We start from the raw sequence: 24,067 nt of genomic DNA, 5'->3' as shown, positions 1-24,067 counted from the left end.
TAAGATCCCCTTGATTTTATTCATAGAAACCACCAAAACAGAACAACAAAAGGGAAGCAAATTGCAACAATGTAAACATCACACATTCTTAAAAAGGCATTAATTGTCCCTGTGCTGTAACAGAAAATACTTCTTGTCGTTCCATTGCACTGAGCAGTTTGGCACCACATGACTGTTTTTAGCCACTTCTTATACTGTACATACATTTTTGTCGGCTCTGGCGATTATACTTAAATACAAAACAGTTTTTTCATGGAAAATAGGAAAACAAAATAACTCTTCATACGCATTCCAGACACACAAATTTGCACAACGAAAGAGCAACTGTTTACGGCAAACAAACCACAGAAAAAAACAGAGACACACTTTGCACTTCTAGGATACAAGGCTTCAAGGGACATGCAAGCATGTGTTATGGAGAAGTATTGGACTAAACTGAAGCACTGTGGGTACCTGCTGTCTGACAGGTAGGACAACCTGTTTACTGTTTGCACAACTGTCCAAGTGTTTGCTGCGTAAGAATGAGGTGGAAAATTGCCATTACATTCTCATCGCAATATCTTACTAGGGTAATGGTGAGTAGAAATACCACATGACAGAACCTGGGGGAAATAAAAAAAATTAGAATCACACAGAGAAACACGGTTGATTCTTATTGGCCAGTCACAACATTCCAAGGTCTGCTATTTTCAAATGACAACCACTCAAAACTAAGAACACCCTGTAACCCAGATGCTGCAAATCATTTTGAGAGGGGAAGGTTAATATTACACTTTTTTTATAAATATGTCTTTTAATATATATGGTATATGACATTATTTACAAATGATTAAACCAATTTGCCTGTTTGTGACGTTTGAACTTTAAAGGGCCTTAATCCCAGAAAATGCACTTTTAAATGTTTATCTATCAGAAATTGAGTCGCCAGCGTGTGTGCAGAAACACCCTGTAATTATACAAATCCATCTATTCTTTCTTTTGAAACCTCCTTTAAACCACAACACTGACACAAAACAGGCCGTTGGCGATCCCCTATCAATCTGATGTCACATTGTTTACGCCTGCCCATGACCGCTCACAGACTCCACCATATGAGCATGTAGTTCCACCTTCTGCCAGAGACACGCTGTCAGCCATTTTCAGGCAAGAGCAGATGTAGCCTCTAGCCAGCGACAAAATTGTTTAAGAAACAACAAATGTGTGCTGTTGTTGGATATAAAATGGAACATAAAAGAAGCCTGGGAGGAGACCTTTACGACGAGCCCGGGTTCGTCCCCCTGCAAAGTTTGGGGCCGGCATATTAACGATCGAAGGTCCAAGGCGGGACGATGATGACTTGGGGAAGAATTTACTATTGTTTGGATAGACAAACATACAATTGAAAGAAAAAGTATGTGAACCCTTTGGCCTTACTTGGATTTCTTCATAAATTGGTCATAAAATGTGTTCTGATCTACATCTAAGTCACAACAATAGAGAAACACAGTCGTCTTAAACTAATACCGCACAAACATTATACGTTTTCATGTTTTTATTGAACACAACATGTAAACATTCATAGTGCAGGGTGAAAAAAGTATGTGAACCTTTGGGTTTAATAACTGGTTGACCCTCCTTTGGCAGCAATAACCTCAACCAAACGTTTCCTATAGTTGCAGATCAGACCTGCACAACGGTCAGGAGAAATTTTGGACCATTCCTCTTTACAAAAGTGTTTCAGTTCAGCAATATTCTTGGGATGTCTGGTGTGAATCGCTCTCTTGAGGTCATGCCACAGCATCTCAATCGGGTTGAGGTCAGGACTCTGACTGGGCCACTCCAGAAGGCGTATTTTCTTCTGTTGAAGCCATTCTGTTGTTGATTTACTTCTATGCTTTGGTTCGTTGTCCTGTTGCATCGTCCATCCTCTGTTAAGCTTCAGTTGGCGGACAGATGGTCTTAAGTTTTCCTGCAAAATGTCTTGATAAACTTTGGAATTCATTTTCCATCGATGACAGTAATCCGCCCAGGGCCTGAGGCAGCAATGCAGCCCCAAACCATGATGCCCCCTCCACCATATTTCACAGTTGGGATGAGGTTTTGATGTTGGTGTGCTGTGCCTTTTGTTCTCCACACATAGCGTTGTATGTTCTTTCCAAACAACTCAATTTTGGTTTCATCTGTCCACAGAATGTTTTGCCAGTAGTGCTGTGGAACATCCAGGTGCTCTTTTGCAAACTTCAAACGTGCTGCAATGTTTTTTTTGGACAGCAGTGGCATCCTCCGTGGTGTCCTCCCATGAAGTCCATTCTTGTTTAATGTTTTCCTTATTGTAGATTTGTCAACAAAAATGTTAGCATGTGCCAGAGATTTCTGTAAGTGTTTAGCTGACACTCTAGGATTCTTCTTCACCTCATTGAGCATTCTGCGCTGTGCTCTTGCAGTCATCTTTACAGGACGACCACGCCTAGGGAGTGTAGCAACAGTGGTGAACTTTCTCCATTTGTAGACAATCTGTCTTACTGTGGACACATGGACATCAAGGCTTTTAGATATACTTTTGTAGCCCTTTCCAGCTTTATGTAATCAACAATTCTTGATCGTAGGTCTTCTGAGAGCTCTTTTGTGCGAGGCATGGTTCACATCAGACAAAGCTTCTTCAGAACAGCAAACTCAAAACTGGTGTGTGTTTTTTATTGGACAGGCCAGCTTTAATCAACACATCCAATCTCATCACATTGATTGGACCCCAGGTTGGCTGACTTCTGGCTCCAATTAGCTCTTGGAGAAGTCATTAGCCTAGGGTTTCACATACTTTTTCCACCCTGCACTATGAATGTTTACATGTTGTGTTCGATAAAAACATGAAAACGTATAATGTTTGTGCGGTATTAGTTTAAGCAGACTGTGTTTCTCTATTGTTGTGACTTAGATGAAGATCAGAACACATTTTATGACCAATTTATGAAGAAATCCAAGTAAGCCCAAAGGGTTCACATACTTTTTCTTTCAACTGTACATTCACCGGTCCATATCTCAAATCCGCAAAGACTTTGAGAAAAGAGCCAGGACTCGTTGGAAAGGTCTCTGCCGGGGCATTCAAACGACAGTGACCACGAGTCGATGCAATCCCTAGGTCGGGAGCAAGAGCTCCCGGTAGCCGTAAAGACTGAAAAATCTAAGCTCCGGGACCTGGTGGCCCGTCAATATAGTATGGGTTTTGCCAGGAAAATTATTTTCAAGAGAGGATCAGTACCAGCTGTTCGCAATCAAGCTTCGATCATCTACGGAAGAAGTAAGTATTACACATCATTTTTAAATCGCCTTTCTTAAATAATGTGTTTAGCATGTTAGCGGCTCTTGTTTACATATTCGCTGTTAAACCTGTCACATGGTCCAAAGACAGACGTTATCTCGTAACGTTATTGGTAAAACGCATCGTACCCATCGGTTCAGAAGACTTGTGACCGATATGATTTTTGTAAAGCTTATTCATTATAACTAAAGAAAGTTATAACAGTGTCTTTTTCGGTGAGTTCACTGTTTTCTTGTATGTCCTAAGTGCGACAATCCTTAGAGCGGATAGAAACAGAGTCCGCATTTGTAAGATGGAAATAGAGTTCGCATTTGTAAGACAATGAGGTTACGCCGAAATAACTGCTCACAATGTAATAACACCTGGTTGCTGATCTTTACCTACCTGTCTGTCATATACAAGAACTCTGAATGCATGTTTATGCCTATATCCGTGTTTACGTCTGTTAGTATTATGCATGCACATGATTAAGCATCAATGGCCAACATTTCATAGGGCAAATGGTCTGCAGTTGTTGTTCCATGTTTTTGTCTTTTCGATTCGTATTTATGAACGAGGCATTAAGATGATTTGTATTGCAGTTAGTTTATGTTTTGGTTGGACAAGGCTTCACAGACGTAATTGCGCTTTCCACCATATAGCTTGTCTTGATTTCATCCAAAGCACATGTGTAAGAACTCTTCTTCATATTTTGCATACGGGGAGGGGAGCAAAAGCTCATTTTCATTTAAAGAGACACAAACAAAAACGGCGCGTTTTACTTTGCCGCCACACATGGCCATGTTCAACATATTGTAATGAAAGATTTGTGGTGTATTTTGAGCTGAAACTTTACCAAGACATTTGGGGGATACCACAGACTATATTTAAAATTAAAGAAAACACATGGATTAGCGGCCCCTTTAAAACCGAAACTAAACGGCTTTTCCACGTGGAAGGTCTGCATTTGGGAAAATTTTATATTTCGAATTCACTTTTTATGTCCAGTTTTTTCTCATGTGGCAAGTAGCTGTGTAATAAGCAGGATAATGTAAAAGCAGCTGTCTGTTATCACAAAATAAGCCCCTTCAGATTGATACAAGACCCTCCGCTTCGCATTTGGTCCTGATCACACTGCTGGTTGTTATTTCTGCGATAACAACCGGCTGCCTGTACATTATTCCTTACCTAGTAAATAATCATTGGCCACATAGCACAACATAGCAAGACGTGTTTTATAATTGAAATTAAAAGGTGAATTAAAAGGTGTCTGTGTGATTTAGTAACAAGTGGCACGTTTAAAAATACAGGCGCACTATCTCATTTCCTTAATGACCTCCTCCCATAAAGTTTGAGTCTGAGAAAAGAAACTCCTACAAATGCATATGCAGTAAGCAGATCTCATTTTCTCATACTCTTTAACACTCAATATAAAAAGCTTCTACAGTCTACAGTTTGCATCTTTTTTTAGACTTCTTTGATCATGCTTTACTACTGATACAGCAATAAAATAAATATATTTATTTATAAATGTGATTTTTTTCTTTTCTTCAAAAGCCACTTGAAACTGGCAAAGTTTAATAAGCAAAGTCCACTAGATTAAAAGTTTTAGAAGTCTGTGTTTTGTACTGCCCAGTTGTGATCAGTTCACCCAGAATGGATCCTAATACCAGGTGTATACAGGGTCTTTGTATCCTTAATGAGTATTGGCTTACATGATGAACATGGACATGATGGGTAGATTAAATAGTACTTTAACCGTAATACATAGGCTTTTCATAATATTTACCAGGACTGAAACACATGGTCCATTGCAAGAATTACATGCATGGCTGATGATTAAAACCACACATTAAACATACACATGATTAAAATGATAAGATATCAATTTCATACCCTATCGACAAGAAACACAAAAACGATACTGAATATAGCTAACAGAATTTGGAAAAAAAAGCTAACAATTTTTACAGAACGTACTCGGTTACTTACGTAACCGCGGTTCCCTGAGATATGGGAACGAGTGCTGGGTAGCGGGAAGCTATGGGATTTTTTTTTTCTATTACTGAAGCTTTACAATAACGCATTAAATACAGAATAGCCATTGGTGCGTGCAAAGTAAAACTTTGCGCCAATGGCAGCGAAGCTGCACGGAGCTATGGAAAATATCCGCTATGGAGACTCCGCTAGACCATGCCCATGAAGAGGCGACACCTCTAGTAGAATGGGCCCTATCTCCCGTGGGGTATTGAAGGCGCAAGGAAGAATATGCCAGCGTGATAGCCTCAACTATCCATTTAGATAGTCTATGCTTCCTGACCGGGGACCCTCTGGTGTGGTCAACGAAGCAGACAAAAAGCTTTTCCAACCACTTGAACGGGCAGAACGCTCAATGTAAATTTTAAGCGCTCTTACTGGACAGAGCAGATTCAGCTCCGGGTCCTGCTCGGAGGAAGGGAGCGGAGATAATGTCACTAATGTCACCTGTGCTCTAAGCGGAGTAGAGAGCACCTTAGATACGTAACCATGTCTTGGTTTGAGGACTACCCTAGAGTCGTCATGCCCAAATTCAAGACAGGAGGGGTTCACAGAGAGCGCCTGCAGATCGCCCACACCTTTCACCGATGCTAATGCTAGAAGCAGAGCGGTTTTAAGTGTTAGGGGACGGAGGTCCTAAGACTGCAGAGGCTCAAAGGAAGAACCATAGCTCTTAAAACAATGGGCAGAACCCATATGGGAACAGTGAGGGGGCGAGGAGGGCGTAGCCGCCTGGAAACCTTCAAGTAGCGAACGATCAAGTCGTTCTTTCCCACTCCTTGACCCACAATGGGGGCATGGGAAGCTGCGATTGCTGCCACATAAACCTTGAGTGTGGAAGAGGAGCGGCCCTTATCCATCAGCTCTTGCAGGAAGGACAGAATTAGTGATATGTCACACCAGGCGGAGAAGACAGACCACTTAGGGGTATAGAGTCGTTTTATAGATGGAGCTCTAGCCTGTGATATCATGTTCATAACACTCTCGGGGAGGATCGTAGGCTCCTGTCGAGAGGCCAAAGGTGAGGAGCCCACAGCACCGTATGCGCCTGTTCAATGATATATGCGTCTGTGGTATAAGAGTGATCGGGGGGAAGGCATAGAGGAGCCCGTTGAGCCAGTTGTGGGCCAAGGCGTCCTTGTCCTCCGAAAAATAGGGTGGGCAATGAGTGTTGCCTTCTGAGGCAAAAAGGTTGACTTCCGCTTGTCTAAGACTTCACAGATTTTCTGAACCGGTGGAAAAAAGGTGTCTTGAGGAGAGGCCTCCCTGGTGATTTATGTTTGACACCACTGTCATGCTGTCCGTTCGGACTAAGACGTGCCAGTCCCGTAAGACCGGTAGGAAGTAGCGAAGGGCCTGGCATACTGCCTGCATTTCCAGGTCAAGGGCACAGTTCCGATGTCTGAGATCAAGGACGCGGCGGAGACCCCCATCCTTTTGGGGTATGAGGAAGTAGCGGCTGTAGAAGCAGGTTTGATCTGGAGGAACCGGTTCTATGGCTTCTATATCAAGTAAGTTCCTCAACTCTGTGCCCAGAATGTGCAAATTCGCGCTCTGCACTCGGGTGGGGATCACTCCGCGGAACCGCGGGGTCTGCGAGCGAATTGGAGTGAATACCCTCGAGATATTATCCCCCTCACCCACTCCAATACCCCGGTGTGGCCTGCCAGGCCTCGGCCCGTATGGCAAGGGGTTTTAAATGCATTGGGGAGGTAAGCCGCCTTTTGGGGGCTTGACTTCCGTGGAGAGTGAAACAGGAAGGTTGCTCTTTTTCTAAAAATGTTTGTGTTTTATTAAAGTGCCCGCTATAACAGCGGTGGGTTGTTTAGGCGTTAGAACAGACCCGGTATTCACATTGTGGAACAAAAACACATTTTCGCCGGGACCTGGAACAGAACGGGGTGCTTGGACGCACAAAAGAGCTCTCTTTGAAGGAGGTCCAGCCACAGCAAGACACGGTCCCTTCCTCTTCTCACCTTGGTCTCAGGATGGTGCCTGAGGCGCAGGGTCCAGCGTGATCTTTGGCCGGGGTCCCTGGCTGTTGAGTCGGTGCTGGCTTGGGGCGAGGCGACGTAGGTCTGGATCCAGGTCTCTTGGGCAGGAAGTGCTTCATGCCCTGCGAAGACTTCTGCTCTGCCGTGAAATGTTCCGCAAAACCGTTGAAAACCGAGCCCACAGCCCAGCCCCGCCCCATCTGAAGCCTGGGCTTTTCCGACGGAGAAGCTTATAGTCCGAGTACCGAGGTTGAAGTCGTCGCTCAAGGAGAAGAGATCTAAGGACCCTACAGCGATGTGTCTGCTTATATAGCCATAAACCCCGCCCCTTTTAGCGGGCGTCATCGCCATAGGTCCGTGCAGCTTTGCTGCCATTCCCGCAAAGTTTTACTTTTCACCAAAGGCCGTGCAGTATTCACTGGGTCATTGTAAAGCTTCAGTCATCGGAGATTTTTTTTTTTCCCATAGCATCCTGCTATGCAGTACGAGTGATGTATCGATAGGGAACTTTGAACATATTAACATGATTTGTGTTTGCTGTCAACATTTAACTTACCCCTGCCAAGGAGATATATTATCCTGCTTTTGTGTCCATCAGTTGCATCTGCATATTTACAGGTGTGACCTCACCTCCATACCCCCCCTTTGACTGCATTTGGTTCTGAACTGAATGCACCTGGAAACAGTTTCCTAAATTTAAACCTAAAACAACCTTGGGGACAAATGTGGGCAAAATCATTTTTATAATAAAATACACATCACACACATCAACATTGAATTGAATGAGCTTAACAGAGTTAAACAAACAAAGAATTATGTATATATAATGTATATATTTCTTTGTTCTGCTCAACACAAAGGAAGATATTTGGAAGAATATCAGTAACCAAACAGGGGCCCGTTTCAATAAGGGGGTTCAACCAACACAACGTTAAAATGTTAATTCTTGAGTTGTCTAACACCGAGATGCAAAGCTTTGAGTTTTTGGTTTCAGAACAGCTGATTTGAGTTAGTTCTTCTATCAACACTGGGTAGACTTACCTTGAGTTAAACGCTTGCTCCACAAATAAGCCATGAATTCCGAAATCAAGATTCACCATGGAAACGGCACCAAAAAAAAGCAACATGGCAGCAGAAAGCAAGCAACATTTTTCCGCTCTGCATACAGTGGATTTACTTATGCTTTAAAGTGTAAAATGAATTAACTTTAAATTGAAAAATGTTAAATGTACCAATTAACAAACAAACTAATCAGTAAATTAATGAATAAATGAATGAAACAAACAAAATTAATCAGAAATAAAATAAAAATCATATGTTCTAACTCTAGTGAGGCTTGTAATAAGTCGTGGTCAAAAGGGCACTTGTTAGTATGTCAGACTCTCGTGTCAAATCAGACTGATCATCGGTTTGAACCCTGCTTGGAGCATTTTTGTGAAGGAATACACGTCTGAATTAATTATTTATTACCTTTAAGACTACATTTCTGCATTTGCCTGTAATTATTAATTTATTTTTTCATTCACTTTATTTACACACTTTATTAAGTAATTTCTTATCCTCCATTAAAAACTACCATTTGTGCTCTGATGTAATAAACCGCAAAGATGGCAGATGTTACTGATGTAAGGATGGATGAGATATATTTTGATATATCTAATTCAATGTAAAGAAAAATGGTACTGTTTTAATAAAAATGCACAGGGAAATGACAAAATTCCGAAAGGGTCCTAAATTCCTCTCCTGAAATAAAAGAACATCCATTTGAATTAATGCAGCCTCTTCACATACAGGATCCTGTATAAAACCACATATGAGTTTTTAGACACAGAGATGGTCTCTGTGTGATCAAAATGCGTGCCATGAATGACTGCATTAATGAAAGACTGAAAGAGACTCACCACTTGCTCTTTAAAAGGGGGTGGATATCGAAATAAACTCTGAGTTGATCAAAAAAAAGTTGCTCCCGACCAGGGGTGCGTTTCCAAAAAGTATCGTTAGCCAACTATTGTCGCAAATTCCCTCGTTCCAGCATAGTTCAACAATTTAAGTGTTTCCCGAAACCACACTATAGTAACTTACTCTTTAAACCTAACCTGGGGCCTCATTTATCAACAGTGACAAATACAACGAGACAAATACAGTATATTCCCAAAACCACCTCTCTTCTGTGAATGATGATTTTGTTAGAGGATGTTTAAATTTGTGAAAGTGTCTGCTGTTTAACAAGTGGCATGAATAAATCGCTTCTATATACTATTATACACTTGTTTTTATGTCTGACAACAGAAAATGGAAATGAGAATGGCTTTATTGGGCACTCGGTTGTATTAAAATAATATGTGACAGTTCAAAGACAAGAAGTTCAATTCAATTCAATTCAATTCAATTCAAGTTTATTTATATAGCGCTTTTCACAATGTGTATTGTTTCAAAGCAGCTTTACAGGGGCAAACAGGAAAAACAGAAAAGTTAAAACACAGCACAGTGCATGGTATTTATACAACGAGTAAGATCATTCTAATAAATAATATCTAATTTCTAATTAAAAAAATAAATGAATGAATGCAGTCTCCCGGTGAGAAGGCCAACACTGCCCTGCTGTGGCGAGGAACCCAAACTCCAATGTTTAATTAATAATAAAAAAAAAAGAAGTCTCACTGTGAGTGCAAATGCGTTTTCTGTATGCTAATTAGTACATCAACAATCGATTCTGAATCGAATCGTGACCCTAAGAATCGATTCTGAATCGATCATTAGGGACCAAATGATTCCCACTCCTATAATACACTGATATTGTGTGTGTACGCGCATGGGCGCTGTAAAGGGGTGGAAGGTTAGGACGATTCTAAGGGTCCAGGCTGATTTAGGGCCCAGAAGAGCAGACCCCCTTTTTATTTTACTATTTGTAGGGGACCCAGAAATTTTGGTTTCTATAGGGCCCAGAATTTCTGGCGGAACCCCTGTGTAAGCGTATACCTTTGAAGAAACCGGAAGAAATCCAGTCGTTTTGTGAGAGAGAGAAAGCTGTGGACGATAGACTTGAAGGATTTTTTGAAACTAGAAACATGTACATCCATTGTTTATCAACCAAAAAACTAAATCAAAGCTTTGAAAACATGGAAAAACGGGGCCTTTAAGCGCAAGTGTTGTACCTAATTCATTATTTTATTAATACAGTCATTTTGATCACACAGACACCATCTCAGTGACTTATTTGTCATATGTGCTTTTATAGAGGATTCTTGAAGAGGCTGCTGTGGCGAGGAACCCAAACTCCAATGTTTAATTAATAATAAAAAAAAAAAAAAGAAGTCTCACTGTGAGTGCAAATGCGTTTTCTGTAGGCTAATTAGTACATCAACAATCGATTCTGAATCGAATCGTGACCCTAAGAATCGATTCTGAATCGATCATTAGGGACCAAATGATTCCCACCCCTATAATACACTGATATTGTGTGTGTACGCGCATGGGCGCTGTAAAGGGATGGAAGGTTAGGACGATTCTAAGGCCCCAGGCTGATTTAGGGCCCAGAAGAGCAGACCCCCTTTTTATTTTACTATTTGTAGGGGACCCAGAAATTTTGGTTTCTATAGGGCCCAGAATTTCTGGCGGAACCCCTGTGTAAGCGTATACCTTTGAAGAAACCGGAAGAAATCCAGTCATTTTGTGAGAGAGAGAAAGCTGTGGACGATAGACTTGATGGATTTTTTGAAACTAGAAACATGTACATCCATTGTTTATCAACCAAAAAACTAAATCAAAGCTTTGAAAACATGGAAAAACGGGGCCTTTAAGCGCAAGTGTTGTACCCAATTCATTATTTTATTAATACAGTCATTATGATCACACAGACACCATCTCAGTGACTTATTTGTCATATGTGCTTTTATAGAGGATTCTTGAAGAGGCTGCATTAATTCATTGGGATGTACTTTGATTTCAGGAGAGCAATTTAGGACCCGAGTGGAATTTTGTCATTTCCCTGTGCATTTTTATCAAAACTGTACTGTTTTTCTTTACAGTTATTAGATATATCAAAATATATCTCATCCATCCTTACATCAATACCATCAGCCAGCATACGTGTATTACATCAGAGCATAAATTTCTATGGACGATGAGAAATGACTTAATAAAGTGTATAAATGAAGTGCATGAATAAAGAAATTAATAAATACAGACATACATGAAGAAATTAAGCTTTATCGCTTTATAGCTTTATTACAATTCTTACATTGCATGACAGTCTGACGCTCTACAGGTGTCCTATTCACCATGAGGTCTAATTCGCGTAACTAGAGCACTCGTTGCGAGTGAGAACATAGGATTTTATTTGTATTATTTATATCTTATTTCTGTTGTTTCATTAATTTAATGATTCATTTATTTGTTTATTGGTACATTTATCAATTTATTGATTTAAAGGACCCAGTCTTTGACTGTTTTAGATGCATTGATTATGTTTTTTGGGTGTTTAACAATGGTTGTTCATTTTTCTAATAAAAAAAAACGCTTTATATTTCACATAGATCAAGTCTATTGTTCATCGCTGTCCCACTTCTAACAAAACGACTGGAATTCTTCCGGTTTATATTAAGTCCCTCCTTCCAAAACCCTTTGATTGGTAAAGCTGATCAGGTCTTTCGTGATTGGCTTCCGCTTCTCAGGCTGTTGTGAATGGTTGGTGCCCCTCACGTGTATTCAAAAACTTTGGTTTATAGCAATAAACAGTAACAATGGAACAAAGAATGGAAAAAATGCAGATGTCATGTTAATTGACACACCTTGTAACGTTACTCTGCTTATGACGTTCACTCCAATGTGCTGCTGTGAACTGAAGAATGCACTAAATAATGCAGCCTAACCCGTTTTCATAATAAGAGTTTTAAAGTGGACTACAAAGCGATCTCAAATTCTTGTACAGATTACATTATTACTCACAAAATTTTAGGGGCTAAAATAGAACTTTAGGGGGACTATAGCTCCCGTAAAAAGGGCCTAGCAACGGCAATAGTTCAAACTATTCAAATAGTTTTCACTAAACCTCCTTTCTGAAACGGGCCCCAGAACTCATTCTCTATTTACTACCATAGCAGGGAAAATAAATGATATGGGAGTGAATGGGGATGTGATCTGTGTGGTTACTAACATTCTTCTAAATATCTTCCTTTGTGTTCAGCAGTACAAAGAAATATACAAATTTTGAACAGTGAGTTGTTAATTCTGTAGCAGCTTAAAAGGAACAGATAACCTGGAACTTTTACTTGAAATGTCATATTTATTGTTACAAATAAATTATTACTCTGTCTTCCGATCTGTCTTTACCCTATAGCACGGTAAGATTTGTCTTTTCACCAAAAAGAACAATCTGTTTGGGTAAACTGCCTCAATGGGTTTGAGATAACAACATTGACAGTTTTGTCCTGAGAATCTACTTAACTCTAAAGGGTGGTTTCCTAGACAGGGATTAGCTTCATCCAGGACTAGGTCCAAGTTAAATTAGGACATTAAAGTAGTTTTTTTACTAACATGTCTGTTTTAGTACTAGTAATAATCCCATATTTTGGAAACCCATACTAATGGTTTGAAAGGATTTTTATAATCATGTCATGCTCGTAATAACGAATCAATTGAATACCAAATGCAATCTGATTTAAGAGATTCTAGATCAAACATTCCAGCTGTACTTACGGAGTTCATGCCACTGAAGAGATCACCAGAACCTACATGGGCCGTATGCACAAAATTAGTTGGCTCGCCAATCATACTCCTATCGATATGTCTCCGCCTCTTCTGCAGACAAAAGACATAAACAACTGAATACACATCTTAAAGGGATAGTTCACTACGGAATGAAAATTCTGTCTTTCATTAGTCACCCTCGAGTCGTTCCACAACCGTAAGACCTTTGTTCATCTATGGAACACAAAGTTTTGATGAGTTCCGAGAGCATTCTGGGTCCCCAACAGACAGTAATGCAATGTACATTTAAAGCGCAGAAAAATTAGTAAAGACATTGTTAAAAAGTCCATGTAGTGGTTCAACCTTCATTTCATGAAGCGTCGTGACTACTTTTTGTCAGCGATAAAATAAAAATAACGACTTTATTCAAAAAATTTACTCTCTACCAATGCAGACTCCAACACATGTCCGCGAGAGCATGAGATACATGTCTTTACAAGCTTTCTACGCTTTAAATGTGTGTTGTGATGATGTGTACGGGTTAATCAGAAAGCTCTTCGATCTCATCAAAACAATATTAATTTGTGTTGTGAAGATGAACAAAGATCTTACGGTTGTGGAACAACTTGAGATATTGATGACATCATTTTCATTCTGTAGTTAACTATCCCTATAACAACGAAGGAATATACTGTACATCAGAACAAGTTTAGAAATTATCAAAATATACTAATACTAATACTAATACTAATAATGAATCAGAAAGCTATTGTAACCCTAAACACTTGACAGAGGAACGATGCCACAACCGGATAGAGATGTAAAAATGTTTAATCCAAAAAACAAGGCAAAATCCAACAATGGCACAAAGAACTGACTAGGAATATAAACAGGATACAAGGGGTTGAGACTAGAGGGTATAACATACTACTAGACCTGACAAAGAATACAAGACAGGCTGGGTATATATATATAGTCCAGGTGATGAAGTTCAGGTGATGGTGCAATCATGACGGGTGCAAAGGATGATGGGTAATATAGTTTGGTAATGTCAAAAGTCCGGGGAAAGAGAGCGGTACATCTGGGAAGCAGCGATGATGGAGAGGGGCGTGGCTAACCGGTGAGGAGAGTTTGTAACAGCTATGATCTACAAGTTGAATAGGAGAAAGCAGTAATGAATGACACACTAACATCTGCTTTTATAATTTATATGCTGTGCACACTATTTCTGTATGCTAGGAATTACTAGATGACCTACTTCATGAACTGCTGAAGTCTAAAACAAAGCATGCTGCACAAAATACTGTTATTTCTAGTGACAAAGATGCTATGTATTCAGCCAAGATTAAACTATTATACTGTACATAACTATTTAATTCACACAAGTAATGTTTTTTTGTGTTCAGTGCCTAGAACCTCCATGTAGAAAACTCTTCGACTCCAGTCGGAGTAATTCAGAAGGTTAAGTGGCCAGCATCAAACCAGAGTATGGAACCAGTTTGACGAAGATGTGGTGAGAATCAGTTCGAGCATCGGCTTGAAAGGGGATCATAACTGTATGTATCATCTCAGTTAGCCTCTTTTTTTAGGCCATTGCTATGAATATGGTGTTTAAGACAACAGATATTACGTTCAGAGAGCTCCTGTCCAAGTCTGGCATCAGGCAGCCCCCCATCAGAGCCTTCATGGATGATAACTACAGCATCAGTGCCAGGAGCTCAGTGGTTTTTCAGGGCCTAGAAGAACTCATTCTGGGAAGTTATGGGATTTAAGCCTGACAAGTACAGCTTCAAGGTGCTAAAGATGGGGAAATTGGTGGACATATTCCTTCATAATCACTGGTAAAACACAACAAACTTGAAGCACGACTGCAGACGAGGTACCCCAGAACTCATTTCAAAGGCAAGTGTAAACATCAATAAAAAAATAAAATGGATACAGAGAAGCCGATGGGAGAACAGTTTTGTATAAATGTAAGTTTAATTTACACTTTCAATAACTTTTGATTGCATTTCTAAAATGCGTTAGTCTAAAAATTAGTAGTCATTGTCATTGCCTGATTTGGCATCGATGGAACAAGTCAACTGCCTAAACATTCGGATGTAGCCATTGCCTCTAAAAACACAAGAAAATAGAGAGTATGCACATGACTTCACCACACACGAAAGTCAAGTGAGTCACGCCTACTGAGTGCCAGAAAGCCTGAATGTAGCAGTGTTTACCGCCACCTTTAGTCTTTTTAAAATGGAAAAAGTTGTTGTGTGCTTGATTATACAAACAGATTGAGCAGGAATTAGGAGATTTCTTTTACAGACTGTCCGAAAGATGATGCAATTTGTTGAAATGCATAGAGTACTAAAACGTGAATGTTTGCTAGCCATTTCATATCAGACATATTAGTAAGTTGTTTTTGTTAAACAATCCAATAATAGTGTTACCCACTGTAGTGAGGAAGTCGTGACGGGATCCGTGTGGCAGGGCCGGTGGCGTGAGTGATAGTGGAAATCAGCTGTGCACGCACCGGTCCCGCATCTCCGACGGAGGAGTTCGGGAGCATAAAAGGACGAATCGACAGGACTGCCGGCGAGAGAGGACCGGGCCCGGACATATGTTTTAGATTTGTATAATATGTTATGGCTGTCAGTCGTTGACTCACATCATTGACCATAACCCTAGCGGATGTCACTGATCAGACTGAGAAGACAAAACGCGGAAGCAATCGTGCATGTAGTCTATTAACCAAACATAACCAAACATGACACAATACCCAAAGAGACCAACATATCAGTTCCTGCTCCACTAGTTAAGTCAAAAAACCTGTATTGTAAACAAATTTAACAAGTGAAATGTCCTTCATTAGAACCTTAGGATGTTCACTAAGTGAATCACTCCTCTTTAATAATGTCTAAATTCATTGGCTATTATTGTTTGTGAAACCACGACTGAATAACAACATCCCAACATTCCTTAACACAATCATCTGCCAATTAATTAAAACACAGTATTTGAGTAAACTAATATCAGAATGACTTCCAAGGCACTTGAAATACTTGTAAACTTACTAAACTGCATGTAACTAGATTTTCTAATCAGAAAATAATTTGGTTATTTCCTAACATAACAGCTGTTGGGGCAGTAAGCATCTGTCAGGGCGGTTATTTTGAACCTTCTCATTTGCATATTTATCTACGTACAACAACAGGATATTTTGAAACTATTGATAAGCGCATTAATGTTATATAATATAAACAGAATTAGATAAGTTAACACATATGGCAGACTAATATTTTAAGTTAAGTGAGCTGTGTATATTAATATTAGCACGTATATTAACCAAGCACGTACCAGACACACACATAGGTGCTTCATGAACACTGAAATTGTTTCTTGCTGATTTAGTGGTGTGGAGCAGTGATTCTTAAACTGGGGGCCGTTTTTTGTGGCATTTTATGAAATATGATTTTTTTAATCAAAGTTCTAAGTTAACAATCATAATTTATATTATGGTTTTAATTTATAAATATTTTGGGAGCCCCAAAGCAATGCGACCCACACAAGGGGGGCCTTACAATGAAAAAGTTTGAGAACCACTGGTTTAGAGCACTGATTTGGTGTCAAAAACACTGTAAATTATTCCTCTTACCGGTTGCGGCTGCTCAGCGATACAGCAGTTGAAGCACAACCAGAATTCACTCATGACTAGCAGTCAAACAGTGTGACTGAGCCCTTGTGCCCAGAGGGGCTCTGGGGGTCTCTGTACTCGTAGAATACTTGGTCAGGTCTCAACAGTCCAGTCTGTGATGAGGGTGGAGCTAAGCAAACTGAGGTGCTGTGTCTGTCTGTATTCACGATCCAGGAAGAACAAGGATGGAGATCCAGACAGCTTACTCTACTGAACAAACACCCAGACCTGCAAGACGCAGAGGGACACTGTCAGATCATTTAGGCAATATGCTGATAGGAGCTCATAAGGACACACAAACACAGAAATAAAGAAATGAATTATCCAGATATAGGTAGACCCTATATCAACATATTTATTGTTGCTTATTTACACTCTTTACACTTTTATGAAAAAATCAGGTTATTATATGAAGGAATTTTCTGTTTTCATTTTTACAGTTGTTTTATCTGTATTTGACATTTTGCACTGCATTAAATTGCATTTTAGCCATAACAGAAATGTCCGTCAAATAACGGAAAATGTACTGGTAGTTTTCTCCCAGTACTCTATTCTGTTTTTTTACATACTTTTTTTACAGTGTGCTACTACATTATATTAATAGGAATACATTTTAAATAAGATTAAGACAAAATTTGAGAGTTTCCATAAACCTGTCAATAAAACCTTAAAAAATACACATCCAGTACTTAATGACATCTGTGTAATTTCACGTTTACCCTTTCCCCTTTTTGTGATTGCATTATATACCAGAAAACAAACTGTGAACTGGGGGCAAAACATTGACTTGAAATTGCGCTTTTCATATGAAAGTCGGAAAGGTGGTGGACGCATGCAGCTAAGAGGCACATCCTGTGCCAAGAACAGACACTGTCAATACACAAGCCAAATGTATGAAAATGAATGCTAGGATTAATCTTTTTCATGTGCAATATCTTCCGCTAAAATTAGCCATTCGTTTCAATATTCTTTGATTTCTTCATTGATGTGAGAGTGTCTGGTTTCTCCAAAGATTCTCTCATCTTGGAATGATCAAGAGGAAGAATATGAGATCATTCCAAGATGAACTAGGTCTGCCACATTTTGGACTTGATCCTAAATTACCTTTAAAGACATAAGACTGAAGACCATAAAGACATTGTAAATGTGATCCAACATAATTTATCGCAAGAAGATGTTGAAAATCAATCAATCAATCAAGTTACTATCAACTTTCCTTTTCACTATATGTTATCTAAGGTCAAGTTAGAACCCTGTTAGCAATCTCATTCATCTCAACGGTGTCGATCAGCTGGTGAATTCATCCCAAATGATGCTATCATCTTTGGTAAAGGACACTTAGTTCTGAAAGCAGCCAATTAATATAGTGGTGGGTTGTCACAGAAAATAGTAACTATCATCAATTTCAACATCTTAGTATCAAGCGTAAGAAAATGATTTAAAGCCTTTGAAACAGGTAATCAACAAAATACCTGCTATAAATATATAATTATGACCATGGACAACAAAACCAGTCTTAAATAGCACAGAAACATTTTTAGTAATCGCCAAAATACAGGGTATGGGTAAAAATTACAGATTTTTATTTTATGGCAAAAATCATTAGAATATTAAGTAAAGATCATGCTCCATTAAGATATTTTAGTCATTTCCTACCTTAAATGTATAAAAACTTTATTTTTGTGAGTGGATGGCCTGCTACAGTGCCTCTAATTAAGAACTTCAAAGCCGATTTTCTCAATATCTTGCCTTTTTGCACCCTAAAATTCCAGCTTCGTAAACATTTGTTGTTCTGCCAGATATTGTCCTATCCTAACCAACCATATATCAATAGAAAGCTTATTTCCTCAGCTTTCATTTGATGTAAAAATCTCAATATCTAAAATTTTACCCTTAATACTAACAATGTAAAGCATAATAGTTGCTTACATAATGCCGTATTTTGGTCATTTACCAGAATTGTTTGACAGGGCATACTAGAAAAGACATACCAATAACCCTGATTTTAACCACCATTAGGCAAAAAGCAAACAAAACTACAGCAAAGTTACAGCAAAAACCATCACGAAAAAGAAAATCTTAAGGAGGAATTAGATTTTCCTAGGCAGGATGACAGACTGGGAGGCAAGAAGAAATCACTTCATTAGTGGTGCACCATAAGAGCAACAAGTCCATTGAAAAAGGTTTTTGCATTAAAGTATTGTACTTAATAGTAAACCCTTCAGAGGCAAACTTAAGACTTGCTCCCAGTTTTACAGAGTATTTACTGTATATACTAAAAATATGACAGAAATGTGTTTACCAGTAGAGAATGTAGTCCTTTTGTTCGCATGGCAAACAATGAGAATAATTGCTCAACATTATTTAAACAATAAAACATGGAACATGTGAAAACATAAAAAAAAAACACTGACGTGGATCACAGGGATGCATATAGTATGTCAACTTATTAACAATGGACTCAATAATCACTCTTCTGAATTGGATTATAAGTATATTGAGTATTCTATTCGTCTTTATGTCATTCTTCATTTGTAATCAATTATATTTAATACTTGGATTTCGATTCTTTTAAAGGTGTCATGAATTAAGACACAGATTTAAACAAGAGCTTTTGTAATATAACGGGTTATCCTATTCAAGCGAAGCTAATTTGCGCATGAAAGTACTGAAGTAACATAAGTGGAGCTTGAATGTTTTGAATGTAAAAACCATGGGAACGTCACAAGTAGACGAAAACAAGTAGACGTTTTTTATAGAAAACAGTAGTGAAGTGACTTATTAGTCAGATATGGTGACCAATACCCGAAATGTGACCTCTGCTTTTAACCCGTCCAGAGAGTGGTGAACACACACACAGCAAGTTGTGAACACATGTACACCGGGAGCAGTGGGAATCTATCACTGCAGCGCCCAGGGGGCAATTAGGGGAAAGGTGCCTTGCTCAAAGGCACCTCAGTCGTTACCCGCCGGCCCTGAGGATTGAACCAGCAACCTTCTGGTCACAAGTCCGACTCTCTAACTATTAGGACACGACTGCCCTTAATAAGAAGGGCCCGTTCATGACACCTTTAAGATTTTAGATACAGAGAGATAATAAACTAATTATATGTACCACAGATTTAATTCACTGAATTATCTTATATTTTTAGCATTATCACAGGTTTATTTCCCGAAAGAAAGATATACTGTGATATGTACCAATAAAGTGGGTAAATGATGATATGGTACAGTTGCTGCATTTTAGTCATGAAAATGAATTTGACACTTAAATTAATCCCCAGAAAATCTTAAATACACAAAACAGCTATACCTTAAACACAGTCTCAATAGATTATTCCTAAATCATAACATTATTGTATGTCAAGTGGCACCAGGAAAATTCCCAAATAAAGATATCCATATACCGACAACAATATCCTGACAGACCAACTAGCTAGAATCTTTAAAAAGCAATTTACAAAAATATTTACTCACCAACCCCAGCCTGCTCTTGTGATAATTGACAGGAGGCTGGTTGCAGCCCCGGGTGCGAGCAAGGAGCCTTGAGCTCTGACTGTGCTTAGCTCTCCAGGAGGCCTTTGTCCCTCACTCAGTTACGGATCAGTGGGCGAATGGCATTCATTCACTTCACTGCTCATTCACATCATCCTCATGCACGCATCAGGTAAGCTCCTCCCACGCTTGCCTCCCCTAACTCTCCCACCACACTGGAGGCTAATATGCAAACATTTATGTGGCCAGGTAATGCAGAGGAGGAGAAATACCGGCTTCCAGATAAAAAACTGTGTAATGGGTAATGGTTGATCAATTTGTATGGATGATGATATTATAAAAGAACATAAATATCACCTAGAATTTATGTTAAAAAGTACTCATTTCGGGATTGTATCAATAGCTCTTTCTGATAAACATAACTTTTCTGAAGAACAATAAATAATAACATTATTATTCATAGATTTATGTCTGAGTTTACACTCAAAAAAAGCTATTGCAATTCTGGAAAAATGGCAGATGGAATTTTTTTGTAAAGGAAACCCAGTTGCCCTTTTCTGAGTTCATTAAGTGCTACACACAATTGCATCCTTTGTTGATGGGGGCTAGCTTTCAATTCCTCCATCCTTGAAGGATACCATCGCCACGGTAGTCACAAGAGTAGTGGTGGTACAAGTGCATGTGTGTATGGGGGGGGGGGGGGGGGTTTGGGGTTGTTGGGTGCACAACTGAATCAATGACCCACTTATACACGCAGGGGGAATAATAAAAAATCAGAAAACAATTGCTTTGATTTAATAAAACATAAATCCAAATGTTGTAGAAAATAAAACTTTACTGTATTGGCCTCACAAATATCCTTTCCTGACTAACTGGACTGAAGTAATGCAGATCTTGAACACTTAAAATGCTTTAATCCAGTCACTTTATACTATATGGACATTGTATGTGTCAAGACCACTGTAGAGAAATTCTATAGCAGTACAGTGTTGATTATACAGGCCAGTAAAAACAGACCGGCCATCTGCACTGCAATGTTGCCAAATGTAGACTAAGCAGTTTTTGTTTACATACTATCGCTCCATAGAAGCTGTTCTCTTCTTTCACTTCCTGCTCTTGTTCACTAGAAACAGTAGTTCTGATTCTTTCTTTTTCTTTCGAAGATTCGGATTGATTCAATGAATACAATCGTATTCATTCCACTGGTGCAGTTTAGCCTATTAAAGCTGCAATGTCTGCTTCACCATTTCCATCTATGATTGAAGCCTAACATTTCAAGTTACGTTACATATCTATAGGTATGTGAAATCTAACCTGACAGCTTGAATCATCTCAAAATTCATCATTATTATAAAAAATACTGTATAGGCGGGTAAACATTAGGGTAAGGTATGAAGATTTTGAAACAGATTTTATGTACTCGCTTATTAATTGAAAAAGCAGCAGAATGATAATCTGAAATCAGACTCAAATTGATACTATATAATTTTATGAACTAAAGGCATGCTTGGTGCAGAAGCCGATATTGAATTAAAGCTGTAATTCCACAAACTCTCAGGGCCAAGTGCCTATATACAATTACAAGAGGAATTTCTGACCATCGCACAAACTAGAGTCTTAGGCATAGGAGGATCTCTTAAAGAGAAACCATATGGAATGTAGATTAGATCAGGACGTTCCTAAGAATTCTACAGTATTTACTACAACACCCATCTTAACAGCACACGCACATAGAATATGTTACAAAAAAAGTTTTACCGTCTTAAAACTATCCCAGAATGCACAATTGTTTTGTATTGAATAGGAATGATGCAATCTCTCACCAAATAAGTGTTTGGCTAGATTTCTATGCTGAGCACATAATAAAGATAATTTGTGGATATATATGACAAAGAGCTAGGCTCACTCAGAAGTTTGCTGGCAACAGAATAGGTAACATTTATATAGTTGTATTAAATGCATCACTTCGCATTTTGTTAAAATAAAGCAATGGTTTATTTATTCCCACTTAGATCCTGTCAGAATTTGCTCTCTCTCATATTGTTCTGTATGTTACAGAAACTTCCAGAGTTCATCAGGTTCCGATGATGACAGAGAGATCGTATACAATACAACAGAAGAATAGAATCAAATGTTAATATAAAATATTTACAGTATAAATCACAATATACCAGTACTTTGTGCATTTCTGTTTGCGACTTACTGTACATACTATGTGTCAGTGGGCAGATGGGACAATCGTGTGAAATCAGGCATCGATGTGTTGCTGTGGTGGAGTAAGTCCTCCATTGAAGCAGGAAAATGTGTGGTGTCACAAAGTTCGAAAGAAGATATTTTCCTGAAGATATGTTTTTGGATTAACAATCCCTTTAAGATATCACAGCACAGCAGTGTTTAACAGGTCGCTCCAGTACTCCACATTTATTCAACAGTTTCAACTGCATTTTTGCAGGGATAGGTCTACACAATGCACTTTGACAGTACAGCCTCAAAAGCACCCACACCAGTCTTATGAAATAATACAGATATAGATTACACATAAGTGTGATATCTACCAATTTGCTGGAAATTGCACAGATGTTATGCCTTACAAATCTTATCAAAATGTTCTGCAATACCAGTCTATGTCCCTGCTAAAGAAAAAAATACAGGTTCTAATGGTTTCCATTACAAAAACATTTAAACCCATTACTTATTTCCTTTATGTAGTGCGTTTTGGCTCTTACACAAATAAGATTTAATTGTTTTCTATTGGCCCCCATCCGCCAGATAACCTCCCACCAAAACATTACCAAGACACCCACAGACATTATGACAGTTCCCTCTGTTTTTATTAATATATATATGACATGATTTCATCACTGGATAAATACACTCTTTTTTTACAGAAACACATTCATAACAATGCATTGCACCATTCCCAAAAGATGCAACTGAAATCAATCTATACGATAAAGCCTCCTGTTATAGCAATTACAATAAAAACAAATAAGCAGATATAAATTGTATCAGATATGAAGTGCATTACTGTGAAATTAAGTTGGTTTAAATAAATAGTTTGTAGAAAAGGCTGTTTTACCTATGATCAGCGATGCTGATACGCGGCTCGATCAGCTGATCAATGCGGTAAATGAAACTCCACTGCTTACGGTAAAATCAAATAAAATCCTCTTCAGCAACATACACACATCACTGCCACTTAGTGTGCATTTCAGTACCATAGATGATCTTTCTCTCTTCTGCCTTTAACCGCATGTATATGACAGCTGTATTGGACGAGAACACTGGGTCTCGACACTCCCTCAGAGAGATTACCACATTGAAAACTGTAGCAATAGCGCCGCCTATAGGTCACAACTCCCTTCAGGTTGGATATCATGATACGAGCTATAGGGAATATGGACTAAACACTAAATTTAAGGATATTTATTCTCCAGACTATAAGCTTTGTGCATGTACTCGGTTTACATTAAAAAATCATGAAACACCAACATCAAATTGTATCGTATTTTCAACCGTTTTTTTAACATAAGGCAAAGATGTCAAATTTCCAAAACTGGACATCCTCTTTGGCCACTCTTGTTAATCTTTATATTTGTTTCAATACAATGGTCTGATTTCTATCACACTTACCTTTTTAACTCAAACTCGCCTAATTTAATTTTAGAATGGAAAACATATTTTTTGAAAGTAAAAATAGTATGTGCTGCAATTACATAATCCGTAACAGCAATTAAATCACTTAAAAACTACAAGATTTTTGCTCAGACTTTCAGTCTGGAGTTGCTGTCTGCAGATTTGATCAGTTAAAATTGTTTCTTTCTGAAACTTTCAAAGAAAATCTATTCAGATTTTAAAAGTCTTGTAGTGTATTCCAGCCATTAGTCTTACTTTACT

The 24,067-nt window shown here is 38.7% G+C and overlaps 1 protein-coding gene across 3 annotated transcripts; it reads right to left on the bottom strand.

The window, feature by feature from the left end:
* cdc42se2 (CDC42 small effector 2) lies at nucleotides 1–23,952 on the bottom strand. 3 transcript variants are annotated; one of them, XM_056737201.1, is made up of 6 exons: nucleotides 23,250–23,952; nucleotides 22,383–22,508; nucleotides 16,637–16,903; nucleotides 13,003–13,104; nucleotides 7,862–7,981; nucleotides 1–602 (listed from the first exon to the last, which is right to left on the bottom strand). In XM_056737201.1, exons 3-5 carry the CDS (start codon nucleotides 16,688–16,690, stop codon nucleotides 7,880–7,882), a joined length of 258 nt encoding a protein of 85 aa, XP_056593179.1. In that variant the 5' UTR covers nucleotides 16,691–16,903; nucleotides 22,383–22,508; nucleotides 23,250–23,952; the 3' UTR covers nucleotides 1–602; nucleotides 7,862–7,879. The 3 variants fall into 3 exon arrangements, with proteins under 3 accessions (XP_056593179.1, XP_056593178.1, XP_056593180.1); XM_056737200.1 differs by lacking the exon at nucleotides 22,383–22,508; XM_056737202.1 differs by lacking the exons at nucleotides 22,383–22,508; nucleotides 23,250–23,952 and adding an exon at nucleotides 20,153–20,297.
* Nucleotides 23,953–24,067: the final 115 nt, after the last annotated feature.

The sequence above is a fragment of the Triplophysa dalaica genome, chromosome 22 (assembly GCF_015846415.1).
Source record: "Triplophysa dalaica isolate WHDGS20190420 chromosome 22, ASM1584641v1, whole genome shotgun sequence".
In the NCBI taxonomy this organism is placed as follows: domain Eukaryota; kingdom Metazoa; phylum Chordata; class Actinopteri; order Cypriniformes; family Nemacheilidae; genus Triplophysa; species Triplophysa dalaica.
The sequence above is the reverse complement of the archived record's forward strand: the minus strand, read 5'-3'. Positions and strand labels throughout refer to the sequence as shown.